Source organism: Fistularia commersonii, chromosome 8 (assembly GCF_037954325.1).
Source record: "Fistularia commersonii isolate RoL2024-O1a breed Wild chromosome 8, RoL_Fcom_v1.0, whole genome shotgun sequence".
NCBI lineage: Eukaryota > Metazoa > Chordata > Actinopteri > Syngnathiformes > Fistulariidae > Fistularia > Fistularia commersonii.
The window spans coordinates 257,668-270,000 of NC_141291.1; the positions used below are offsets into that span (position 1 = coordinate 257,668).

The 12,333-nt window shown below is 58.7% G+C and overlaps 2 protein-coding genes across 2 annotated transcripts; both read left to right on the forward strand.

Moving 5' to 3' along the window:
- The first annotated feature begins 1,447 nt into the window (after positions 1 to 1,447).
- Positions 1,448 to 4,335, forward strand: buc (bucky ball). Its single transcript, XM_086151610.1, has 5 exons — positions 1,448 to 1,454; positions 1,565 to 1,690; positions 2,277 to 3,533; positions 3,645 to 3,746; positions 4,322 to 4,335. The coding sequence occupies exons 1-5, from the start codon at positions 1,448 to 1,450 to the stop codon at positions 4,333 to 4,335; spliced, it is 1,506 nt and encodes a 501-aa protein (XP_086007736.1).
- Positions 4,336 to 5,381: 1,046 nt separating this feature from the next.
- On the forward strand, positions 5,382 to 8,819 carry LOC147231571 (uncharacterized). The gene is made up of 4 exons (XM_086151611.1): positions 5,382 to 5,655; positions 6,105 to 8,135; positions 8,225 to 8,326; positions 8,791 to 8,819. Exons 1-4 carry the CDS (start codon positions 5,382 to 5,384, stop codon positions 8,817 to 8,819), a joined length of 2,436 nt encoding a protein of 811 aa, XP_086007737.1.
- Positions 8,820 to 12,333: the final 3,514 nt, after the last annotated feature.

Genomic DNA, 12,333 nt, shown 5'->3' on the forward strand with positions numbered 1-12,333 from the left:
ACTACAGCAGTGAGGCAGAGGCCACAGCGGCAGACTGCGCATGCGCCGCGTCTAGAGCGTCACGCCTCGGTTCCAGAGGGAGAACAGCGACCTCTGCTGGACAAACGCAGGGATTGCTGCTCACTCGACACCACTGACGCGTTTTATCCGCTATGATAAACATAGTCATAGAGTTTAGGCTCTGTCTATGTTTGTGTCTATGTATATGTTTATATCTATGCCATAGACTCTATGCTATGATAAACATAGACATAGAGTCTAGGCTATGTCTATGTATATGTTTATATCTATGCCATAGACTCTATGCTATGATAAACATAGACATAGAGTTTAGGCTCTGTCTATGTTTATGTCTATGTATATGTTTATGCCATAGACTCTATGCTGTGATAAACATAAGCCTAGACTCTATGTCTATGTCTATGCCATAGACTCTATGCTATGATAAATATAGCATAAAGTCTAGGCTATGTCTATGTCTATGCTATGTCTATGCCATGTCTATCTATCTGCGATCCAGCCAAAGCTGCTACTGCTTCAACAAGCAGCTGAAGCTGCTACGGTTGAAATGCTCCGTCGGTTCTGGTTTGGTTTCTTTGTTATTTTCTGAAATTAATTTCACCTTGACTGACATGCAATGACATGAAATGTTGTATTGACACATTTCAAATACACAAGCTATACGTTAAAGAATGGTTTGCTGACTTTGTTATAAAGAAAAAAAATCCCATCATCATATTGCTTTTGTCTTAAAAACAAATTTGATGTGCTCATTCAAAGTAGCCATGGCCTCAGATTACCTGCTGCCTTGTGTGCAAGCAATTTGTTGTTCATGTTGTTTCTTTTAAACTGTCTCTCGAATACAACAACAAAAACAACACTCTTCTTTCCCCTTTGGCGGCATCTTCAGGGGTCTCCGACGCAAATCATCTCCTCTATCTAACCCTATGCTCTGTATCCTCCTCCACATAATGATAACAATAATAATAATAATAATAATAATAATAATGATAATGATAATACTGCCCTGAGAGGAGAGTATTAGAGAGGAGTTAGAATAAAATAGAAAGAAAAAATTAAAAAGAATAAAATAGCAGTATATGTGGTAGCAGTAAAGATAGCAGATGCTTCAGCTGCTCGTTCACCAGTGAAGGTGTACGAGACGGGACGGTACGGGACACACACACACACACACACACACACACACACACACACACACACACACACACACACACACACACACACACACACACACACACACCCGCAGGTGTTGACTATTGGTCTAATTGGCGGCCATGTTCGGGCCGCGCGCGCGCGTACGTGCGTGCGTGCGTGCGTGCGTCTGGTCAGGTGAGCCCGCGGCCGGACGTCGCCGAGACGTTTGAGTTTCCGAGGACACCGAGGGTCGGATCGGGGTCCGGAGGTCCGGAGGTCCGGAGACGCGGAAATGGACGGTAAAAAAGGCGCCGCCGCAGATCCGGGTTTACGCGGACCCCCTTCCCCCCTTCCCCCCCCCTTTACCCGCGCACGCAGAGCATCTCCACGCTGTCCTTCGTGTCTCCAGACAACAAGCAGCTGCCGAGGTCCCACCCCAGACCCTTCTTCTACGTGCAGCCCGCGTCCCAGCCCTACTACCTCTGCCCCCCCTGGCAGATGAACCAGCCCTTCGGACCCCTGGCCCTGCCTGGAGGTATCTCCTCATCTCCTGTCTCCTCCTCACCCTCAGGGGTTCCCGTTCTTCACGGTCAGAACACACTCCTGGGGTTCCCGTTCTTCGAGGTCAGAACACACTCCTGGGGTTCCGTAGCAGAGGTGAAAGCACTGTCTTCTGTTCGGGAGGGAGAGCTGATGGATGGATGGATGGATGGATGGATGGAGCTAATCAGCCTGGCAGACACTTATTGAAGACACATGGGACCTTGTGGTCCATACTTTCTACACGCTTTCTCCAGCATTATATTTACATCAGGGGTCTCTGAGGAGGCGTTTTGAGCCGTACACACACACACACACACACACACACACACACACACACGTGTTCAGGTGTGGTTCTCCTGCATGCGGAGCTGTGTGTCCAGATCCCTTTGGCCGTTTGATCCTCGTTGATTGTGAAGTTGAGGCGTTGCAGTGTGTGGAGGAGGGAGAGGTAGGAAGGTTCTCCTCCTGAGCTTCACCTTCAGGAAGCCGGGCCTGGAAGGGGTTTGTCATCAGTGTCTCCGAGGAGGACGGTGTAGAGGTGAGATGTTGGGTGAAGGTCCGTGTCTGTGCGTCTCCAGGTCTTGGGTACGGCCGCCCGTGCCTGCACCCGTACCAGTACCTGCAGTACCCGGGCCTGATGTATCCCCAGGCCCCCGTCTTCCCGCTGGACTACCGGCGAATGTTCGAACCCCGCCTCCACCCGCCCGTCTGGGGCGATGTTCCTCGCCACCACCACCAGCAGCAGCAGCAGCAGCAGCAGCAGCACCACCACCCGCCGCCGCAGGGCCGCCGGGAAACAGCGTGCTCGGAGGTGCAGACGGACCCCGGCGACGCCATCTCCAAGCTCATCGAATGCCTGGACAAGCTCCGCGGCGGCGAGGCGCCGGGGGCGGAGCGGGAGCTGGACTCCGGGGTGGCGTCCCAGTCCTCGGGGCTCTTTTCTCCCGCGGAGGAGAAGAAGAAGGAGGAGCAGGGCGAGGCCGCGCTCCGGCCCCTCCAGCCCGACCCGGAGGCCTCGGCCCCGGAGATCCCGGAGATCCCGGAGGAGGACCCGCCCCTCCGCGGCTCCTCGCCGCACGGGGACCTCGCCGAGCAGCGGCCGCCCGACGTCACGGACGAACGGTCGGAGGTTCTTCCTGAGCCGCGGGACGCCCGCTGCCCCGCAGGAGGGGGCGTGAAGAGGGGCGCCGCGCTCTCGCAGGCGTCCGCCTCGGACGAAGCGGATCCGAGCTGCCGGATCCTGAAGTTGCCTTTCGAGCAGGTGTTTGCTCCCGGAGCTTCTGCAGGAGGTCTCTCCTCCCGGGCCTCCTACTACTACAACTACCTCCCGGTGCAAAGCACCCACGAGCGCCTGAGCGTCCTCAGCCCGTCTCTGGACGAGCTGTCCTCCAGGGACGAGATGTTCTCCACGGACCTGGACGACGTGGAGCTGTTTCCCAAGCACGCGGCCTCGGGCCGCAGGCTGTCGGAGGAGGTGGCGGGCGCAGAAGACGACCTGTGGGCCGTGAGCTCCAGGAGGTTCCTCTGCGTCTGCTGCGGGAAGAGCCTGGCGGCGGGAGGCGGCCGCAGCAGAGCCCACGGCGGCAGGACGCCGCCGCGGGACGCCGCGGACTCCGAGGACGACGGCGACGGCGGCGGCAAGTACGGCAGGGCCGGCGAACCGCCCGTCAGGCTTGTGGTGAGGAAGCACTCCACGCCCAGGAGGACCTGGGCCGCCGGCCGGCAGCCTTGGTCCAGGAGAGCCCAGCGCAAGGATCCTCCGGACCCGGTCCTCCCGGACCAAGGCCGCCACCCGGCCGAAGGCGAGGTGGAGCTGCAGTGCAGAACCTGCCAGGGTGGGTCGCCCTCCTCGTCCTCCCTGCCCGGGCTAGATACCCGCAGATATCTCTGGTTTCACATGAAGCTTCCAAGATCTCCTCTTCTAACACGACTTGCACCCCCCACAGACGGACACCCCAGGGAGGACGTCGCCGCCCCGGACCCTGGGAGGAGGGGGGACGGCGCCGCCGTTCCCAGGAGGAGACCGGCCACGCCGCTGCACCTCCAAGGTGAAGGGATGGGTCTGCTGGAGACAAACCCCTCCAGATGCTCCAAAGAGGTCTGGAGTAGAAGGGAAGCAGAAAGAGACCAGCTGTTCGCATCGCTAAATTGATTATAACAAATAAATGCACAATCCCAGTGCATCCCTCCACCGTTTGGAGGATGGAGGAGCAGCAGATGAGGTCCGGCTGATGCCTTCACCCGGTCCAATGTTTGTCTCCTTGTCTCAATGGCCAGAAATGAATTCTCTGAGGAAAGCCGCGCTCCCGAGGCAGAGAGACGACCACGATGAGGCTTCTCCGCCTCACTGGGAGAGAGGTCAGGGTCTTCTCCTGCCAGAACCTCCGCCTGGCCTCTACCGGGACTGATGTCTTCTCCTTGGGTTTCAGGCTCCACGCTGAGGGAGCCCAGATGTTAGCCGCCCCGACTGACTTAGTGTTGGACTGTGAGTGAGTGTGTCGACCCATCTCTTGAGCAAGGCAGCGGAGTCCCTCCCGGGAGATGCCATGTCCTTCATGTGTCCTTCATGTGTCCTTCATGTGTCCACCATGTGTCCCTCATGTGTCCCTCATGTGTCCTTCAGGCCCCCGAGGGTGACCATGTTCCGAGCACCGGGTGAAGAAGAGAGCACCGAACCGAGACCTTTTGTTTCCACATGTATTTCCTGCAGCACTGCTGCCTCGCACCGTGCACTGGGGGGAGGGGCCACTGGCCGGGGGGGAGGGGCCACTGGCTGGGGGGAGGGGCCACTGTTTGGCACCGGTCCAATAAAATGACTTCTGTTTAAACTCCGCCTCCAGTCAGTGATTTGTAACTGCAGCAGAGCGTTGCTGGAGGAGGCACCTGCTCACACCTCGAACCGTCCACCGCTTCCTGGTGTGAATCGGAATGAGCCGAGGACCCGGAGCGGCAGGCCGGCCCTCCCGCCGGCTCCCGGAGCCCACAAATAAACACCTGGTTCCAGGTGTCCAGCCCGGCTAAAATGTCTCCTCATCTTTTGGACGAGTAAAACCAAACGAACGAGGTGCTCTTATTGATCCAAATCGATCTCTTGATCCCGGACGGCGGTTTGTTCGACTCATTTCTCAACAAGATCTTCTGACAGTCTGCTGATCAGCGATCGAGAAGGAGATCCTGCGGTGGACATCAGGTGGTGATCTTCTCACCTTTCATGAAGGAACAAAGCTGAAGCTGACCTTCATCCCGCCGTGTTCACAGCGTGGAACATCTAGGTGTCCTTCATCTGCCGTGACCAAGACGTCAAACACGGATGTTCCGATCCGCCGGACGTTTCCACGCCGGGATCCTCCGTCCCCCGGGCGAGCCGATCGACCCCCGGCTCCGCCCCCCGACCCCGGCCCGGGTGGGAGGGACTCGGCGGGAAAGAGCTGCCATTGGCTCAGACCCGAGTGTGATTGGACGACCGTCAGCTGGTGCCAAAGGCCGGCCAATCAGTGGCAGATTAGAGCCCGGAGGAGCGCACACCTGTCACTTCACCCGAAGAAGCGTGAGAGAGAAGTCGGTGTGTCAGACGGACGCCTTTAGCATGTGAGCTAATTTGCTTTCCCCGCTTCGGAGCCCGAAGCTCCCGCAACGTCTTCCCGGGGAAATAATGTCCTTCTGCTGCCCTTCTCCCCGCAGTTATGGAGGGATCGACGGCTACCGTGCACCGCGGCTACGGCCTGGGTCCTCACGGCGCGGCTCCGGCGCACGGAGCTCCGCCGGCCGACGAGCCCCGGCAGGCGGCTCAGGGGCCTCCGGGAGCTCCGCGGCCCGAGGAGCAGCACCAGAAGCCCCACAAACCTTTCTTCTACATCCAGCCCTCGCACCCGTACCTGCCGGTGCAGGGTCTGCAGTGGCCCGTCCACATGCCCGTGCCGGTGGCCTACAACCCCTACTACGGCTACCCAGGACTAGGTAACGGCCTTCCCTCTTCTTCTCCGAGGTTCTTGCGCCGCAGCTACATCGGCATTGGCCCGTTTCTACTCCGGACTTATCTTGGGCTGCACACAACCATCGGGGTAGTGGCCTCCTCAACGAGGCCAGACCTTTTGGTGAGGGCTCTTTGCAGGCGTGGGCTCCTCACTTCTTTTACACATTCGGTGTCTTGTGCGGCCGCCGCGTCGATTACATTAAATTCCAGTCATTTGGCAGACGCTTTTAACCAAAGCGACTTATGGCAAAGAGGCGGGGATTGAACTCCTACATGCGCTCTTCCGCTGAGCGACATGCAACCCCATCCTTCTTCTCCTCTCCTGAAGGTGGTTGGTTGAAGCTTTTTAAAGCGAGGCTGTAACTTTAGCCTCTTTGGAAGTTGAGATGGAAGCTCTGAGGAACACCTCTGACCGCCTCTTCTGTCGTCTCAGGATACGGGATGCCGGTGATGCCCCACTACCCGGCCGGCCCGTACATGGAGCCGCCTGGTTTCGTCGTTCCTCACACCCACCTCCATTTGATGGACTACAGACGCTTGCTGAACTCCCAGTATTACCAGAGCATGGCCTACCACGCCCGCAGGTGTCGCTACCAACACAGCGCGCCGTCCAGAGACGTGACCAGCTCTGAGGCTCAGACCGAGCCCCTGCCCGCTCCTCAGAACATGGGCAGCCCAGCGCGGGGCCAAGGCGACGCCCCCGGAGCTCCTGGCAAGGAGGCGCCGGCCGGGCGGCGCTGCCAGGCGCCGGCCGCCGCGCAGCCGTCGGATCAGTCGGAGGAGCTCCAGGACGCGGCGTCTTCTTCCGGCAGCAGGACCACCTCGAACGGCAGCTTTGTGATTCAAACCGAGGAGGTGCGGATCGAATGCTGCAACACGCCGGTGGGACTCCAGCTCCTGCGATCTCACGAGACCGCCGAGGTGTCCCACAGCTTCTCCCAGGATGTGGTGCGGTGCAGCTCCGTGATCCACGGCGGCGTGCTGCAGGACAGACCCGTGCGCCTTCCAGAAGACCAGACGGAGTCGCCGCCCCGGGCGCGTCCGGACATCCTGCTGGTCGGGACGCACGCCGGCGGCGACGGGAGCCCCGAGCCGGAGCGGCCGAAGGACCACGTGGACCCGCCGGCCGTCTCCTTTCGTTCCAGCTCTCCGGTGATCGCACGCGGCGAAGGCGAGGAAATAAAGGAGAAACGTCCAATAAAGGACTTTCAGCTTAAAGTGGTTCATCTGCCCTTTGACCCCGACTACCTGGAGGAGCTGCAGAAAATGGAGTCGTCCGTGTGGTCGGTGGAGGACTCCTTCATCCAGAGGAACCTCTCCGATGAGGCGCTCCGTGCGGTGCCCTCTGTCGATACGCTTGTGCCCCGAGAAGAAGCTGCAGAAGAAGAAGAAGTCCCCTCGATCGACATGCCGCCTTTCTTGGTGGATGAGATGGAACACCTGGTCCCCGATGTGGAGGTTCCCGGTGAAGACCGTCGCTCCGAGGCCGACGTCTGCCTCGCCATGGAGGTCTCTGACACAACGGAAGGGCCGGCGCCCGAGTTGAAGCACCAAACGGAGTTCTCGGCCTCGTGTCTGCCGGAGAACTTCTCCCAGGGGACGGATGGAAACCAACTGAGACGAGAAGCTCGGGACCACCAGGACACCTCGTTCGAGTCCCTGCCCGCGTACCTGCCCTCGAACAGCTGGCTGACCGACCCGGACAATGTTTACTACCGTTGCAAGACGCCCCTGAGTCCCGCGGCTCCGAGGAAACCTCTCGGCAAACAGGGCTCGGAGGCGGCCTCCAGGAGGAGGAAGCTGGATCCGGAGTGCAAAGAGCAGGCGTCCGCCCGAAGGCTGAGGGAGCGTTACAAAGCCAAAGGGAAGCCGGAGCGCAGGAGCCTCTCGGATCACGAATGCCGCGCCGGCGAGAACGCCTTCGGCCCCGCGGCGTCCGCCGGCGGCAGGCTTTGCACCGGCTGTTGGTCCAAGCTGGGGATCTGCTCCTCGTCCGGCTCGGGCCTCCTGAAGAGGAAGCCCGCTCCCTTCCAGGAGTGGAACGACCCCCTCCTGCCCACGTGCGACGCCTGTAAATCTCACGCCAAGAAACGCATGCTGACCAAGGCCTCGGCCGCCCGGGTTCCGGCCCCGCGGCCCCGCCGCGACACCGAGGGGGAGTCGTCGGAGAACGGTTCCTGCCGTTCCGGCCACAAGCGGAGGGCGCCGGGGGACCCCGGGACGCCCCGGGACCCCGCGGGGCCTCTGGCGTCCAAGCAGAACACGGAGACGTGTCCCGCGGCGGCGCTCTCCAAGAACTGTCTCTGCGGCAAACGGCAGCAGCCCGCCGGTCGGGACGGGCTCTCCCACGGTCACCACGGCAACGCCATCAGGGAAACGGACGAGAACTGCTCCTTGCCGGTTTCCTTCCAGGACAAATGGAGGAATCTGGATCGCATCCACCTGACCCAGAGGTGGCACTCGGGTAGGTCCCGCGTCCTCGGTCGGTTCCCCGTGGCGCCCGCCTCTGCGGCGCCCGCTGACCTCCGCCCTCCGGATCTTCTGTTCCCACAGAGAAGTCCTGGAGGGCCGTCGTGTCCAACCACGACTCTGAGAGCTCCAAGAGCGAATGCAGAGCGTCACACTTCAACAACCACAAGATGTCACAGTCACAAGGTAGGTCTGCGTCTGCTTCACACCCTGGGCTCTGCTCGCCGTGTTAGCGGGGCGCCGGAGAGGGAGGCGGGTCCTCTGGGCTCCAACACCATGGGATCTCCTCAAATTTCTGGTCCTCGGCGTCGCTCCGGCTGCACCGCAGACGAGGTCTCCGCTTCTGGTGTTGATCGCCGAGGGGTCAGAGACCAGGCCGGACCTCCTCCAGCGCCCTGCCGCAGGAAGACCAGGATCATCGGGATCCACGAGTTTAGATGTTTTTTTTTTTCTTCTGCTTGAAACCCCCCCTCAGATCCTTCTGAGGAGGTGCTTCTGCTCGGAGTCCATCCACACTCTGCGAACGTTCTCCCTCCCCTGAGCTCATTCCGCCGTCGTTTGCCGAACAAACCGGATTTCTTGCGTTGGGTCGGCCTTCGTATTTGTTGTCCACGTCTGACCTTCTCCTCTGCTTTTCCGTATCTCTGCAGGAACTCACAGAAAAGACACAAGATGCTGATTTCGCACAAGAGCACGATTCAACACCTTTTTGAAGAACAACTGTTTTTAAAACGATCCACTTAAATTATTTTCACCTAAATTACTGTACGAGCACGCCGAGCACTATTTATGAACCCTCTAATAAACACATTTCTCCAGCGTCTCTGCAGCTCTGGACTCAGTCTTGTTGTATTTGTCCACAAGGGGGCGCCGTTCCCTCAGGCCGGAGCGCTCGTAGCGGCGGAACCGTTCTGGAGAGCGGATGCGGAACTACAACCTCCGGGGTCCTTTTGAAATGTACAGATTGTTCTCCTCCGGACCCCGAAGAACCCTCTGATTTTTCCCACATGTGAGGCGGCGACGCAGCCACGCCGCTGCCATGATGGCACGGCTCTATTCCTGAGGCTGTTGTTCTTACGCCGGGCTGCGCCTTCGGTTTTTGCCTTAATTTAAACGGCTGACGGTCAAATCCAGGACCCGTTCGTGTCCGACGCGTCCGTGGGGTTCGGAACATTTGCGCAGTGTTTGCTCTGGAGCCTGTGGCCGGATTGGGGGGATCCCGCCGCCGCCCCTTGTCGGACCGACCGGCAGCTGCTTCGGAGCTCCGGGACGGAAATGTGGATTTGTGGCGTGACGCTAAAGTCAGTCCAGTACGCTGAGGACGGACGTTTGAAGGCGCCGGGAAAGCGAGACCTTCGGGTCGGCGTGCCGGCGTCCGGCTGCCGAGACCCAAACCTGCTGATCACCTCCTTCACATTCAAACTCCTCAGAGGGCGCCGGCGGGAAATGAGTGTTAAGAATGGAGCCGTGAGCCAGATGAAGGCCTCACCCGGCGCAGAGGAACCAGCCTGGGTCCCGATGGAGCCCATCTCACGCGCCATTAGACTCCAATCACTTCCAGGTTCCTCCGCCGGGCTCCTGGAACGGCTCACGGCTGGGCGGCGTCAACGCCCACGCGGAGCCGCCACCGCCTCCGTGGACCTCCTCTGTGGACCTCCTCCAAAGTGAGGAGGGCCCTCTGAAGGAGGCTCTGCGGAGGCAGGTCTGGGATCTCCAGGCCGGAGGTGGACGTCGGGCTCGTAGCGCTCCGTCTTCGTGAAGGCGCCTTTAGGAGGAGTTTTTGAGCTGGGCTGCGATTGGCTCCCCGGGGCAGACGGACACCTCGGGGTGAAACGTCCTGCCGTCGAGTGTCTTCTGGACCACGTCCTCCACACCGCCTAACTGGAGATATATGAATATATAAGCTGCGTCCAATGAGAGCTCCAGCTCGCCGCCGTCTCCTCCATCGATGGACGAGACCATGAATGACTGGCAGCACAGGTGGATGATCATCTGTGTGTCTGCAGGAATCATCTGACCCTGGCCTGCCTGGCTGGAGGAGCAGATCTCCTGGTGAAGCAGGGATCCAAAGCTCCCCCCTGGCCCTGCATGTACACACACACACACACACACACACACACACACACACACACGTACATGTGTATGCATGTATACAGGCAGTGTGAGTGGTTGCACCGGAGCCAGAAGATCAGAAGGTGTGACTGGAGGGATTATTCTGTATGAACTAATTGGGGAAGCTTCCCTCCACTGTGTGTGTGTGTGTGTGTGTGTGTGTGTGTGTGTTCTGGGCTGCGGGAGGTGAGGAGCAGTGATTGTGTGGAGCTGTCAGGTCAGTTTTCCCGCAGCGAGCGGAGCTGCTGTCATGGTTTCTCGTGGAGAGCAGCCTGAGAGAAGGTTCGAGCAGACTGACTCACTGGATGGTCACCAGCATCTCCATAGGTGGCTGGAGGTCACCAGCAGCTTCACTGGTTCTTCTGTGGAGGAGATCTTTGATCATTTAGCAGGACATTCGAGGCTGCGTTGGAAGGAGCTTAGAAGCTTTGGAGAGGAGCTCCTCTTTCTTCTTCCTTCTTCTTCCTCCTCTTCCTCCAAGATCAACGTCAGAAAACCATTGATAATACGAGACGCATGGATCGAGAACCCTTTGTCTCCTGCAGGAGGAAGCTGGTGGATGCTTCGGCCGGCTGCAGCGGGGGTTTGTTCCATGAAGGTCGGGTGCGTCCCATCACCGAGCTGCGCCCGGACGGAGGCCTCCTGCCGGCCGCGAGGGATCGGGGTGGACTTCAGGTCGACGGCCTGCGCCTCAAGCTCCAGCTTCAGCCAAGAAGGAGAGAAGAAGGAGAGAAGAAGGGGAGAAGAAGGAGAGAAGAAGGGGAGAAGAAGGACAGAAGGGGAGAAGAAGGAGACTGCGTGGACAACATGGCCTCCTCATGGAGGAGACGGCGGTCGCCGGAGCGAAGCGAAGCACCGCTCACTGCCTTCACCGACAGACGGAGCTCGACGTCCAGCAGGACTCAGAAACCCGTCTGGGGAGAACATCAAGACTCCGGCGTCAGAGGGACTTTACTAACGTGCACACACTGACGTGCACGGTGGCCGGGACCAGAGCGGGGGGGAAGACCCTGCTTGTCCTCTGCTCAGACAGGGTCACTGATCATTGTGTGTGTGTGTGTGCATGTGTGTGTATGTGTGTGTGTGTGTGACTCCTGACCTGCCCTTCACGTCCCGGCGGCGTGTTGTTTTTGTGTTTTTCTGGACGCTGCCTTCAGCTGTGTTTGCCCGTCCGACCTCCAGAGAGATGTTCTGAACCGGCCATCGGCAGAGCAGCAGGCGTCTGAAACACACACACACACACACACACACACACACACACACACACACACACACACACACACACACACACTCACACGCAACCGGGGGCGGAGTGTCTCCGTCCTCTCTGGTGTGTGACCGCTGATCTCATCCACCTGGGACATCTGGTGGAGACTGAGTGTGAGAAGAAGCGCAGATGATGAAACCAGCAGATCCACGACCGAGGCTTTTATTTTGAAAGTCCAGGAAGTCCCGCCCCCAGCTTCCTGCCCCTCCCTCTCCTGCTTCCTGTTGACCAGAAACCAGATCCCATCTGTGCCCGAGCTGGAAGGTGGAGTGAAAACACAGGCTCCCTCACGAGCGTGCACTTGTGTGTATGCCTGCTTGTGTGTGTGTTTGGGTGTGTGTGTGTGTGTGTGCACGCACGTGCTACGTGCTACAGAGAATGCAGTGTGCCAGATGTTGTTGTCGCCATGCCGACAGATGTGAGGAGGGCGCCGCGGCGGCGGGAAGCTCCCGGGTGCCGTGTCTTCTTGGTCCGGACCTTCTCGGGCAGTCGAGCCTTCGTTTCAGGAGCTTCCACGTCTGAAGATACATGGAAAACAAATCACGTCTGCGTTCATCTTGACAGTCGTCGTCGTTTCGTTTGACTTTGTTTGAGGAATTGGTTTCTCGCCAAAGCTGGACACAAAAAGTGTCTTCATGCGGTGACGACCTTGATGTTAGCGTCCCTTAAAAAGAAATCCCTTTACACCAAATAACACGCCTCAAACCTCAGAAATATCTTAAAACCAAGGAATATTTTCTGGAAAACAAAGAAACATCAATAATTCCAATGAATCATTGAAAAATGTTATTGTTCCAAATTAGTTTGAAATAAA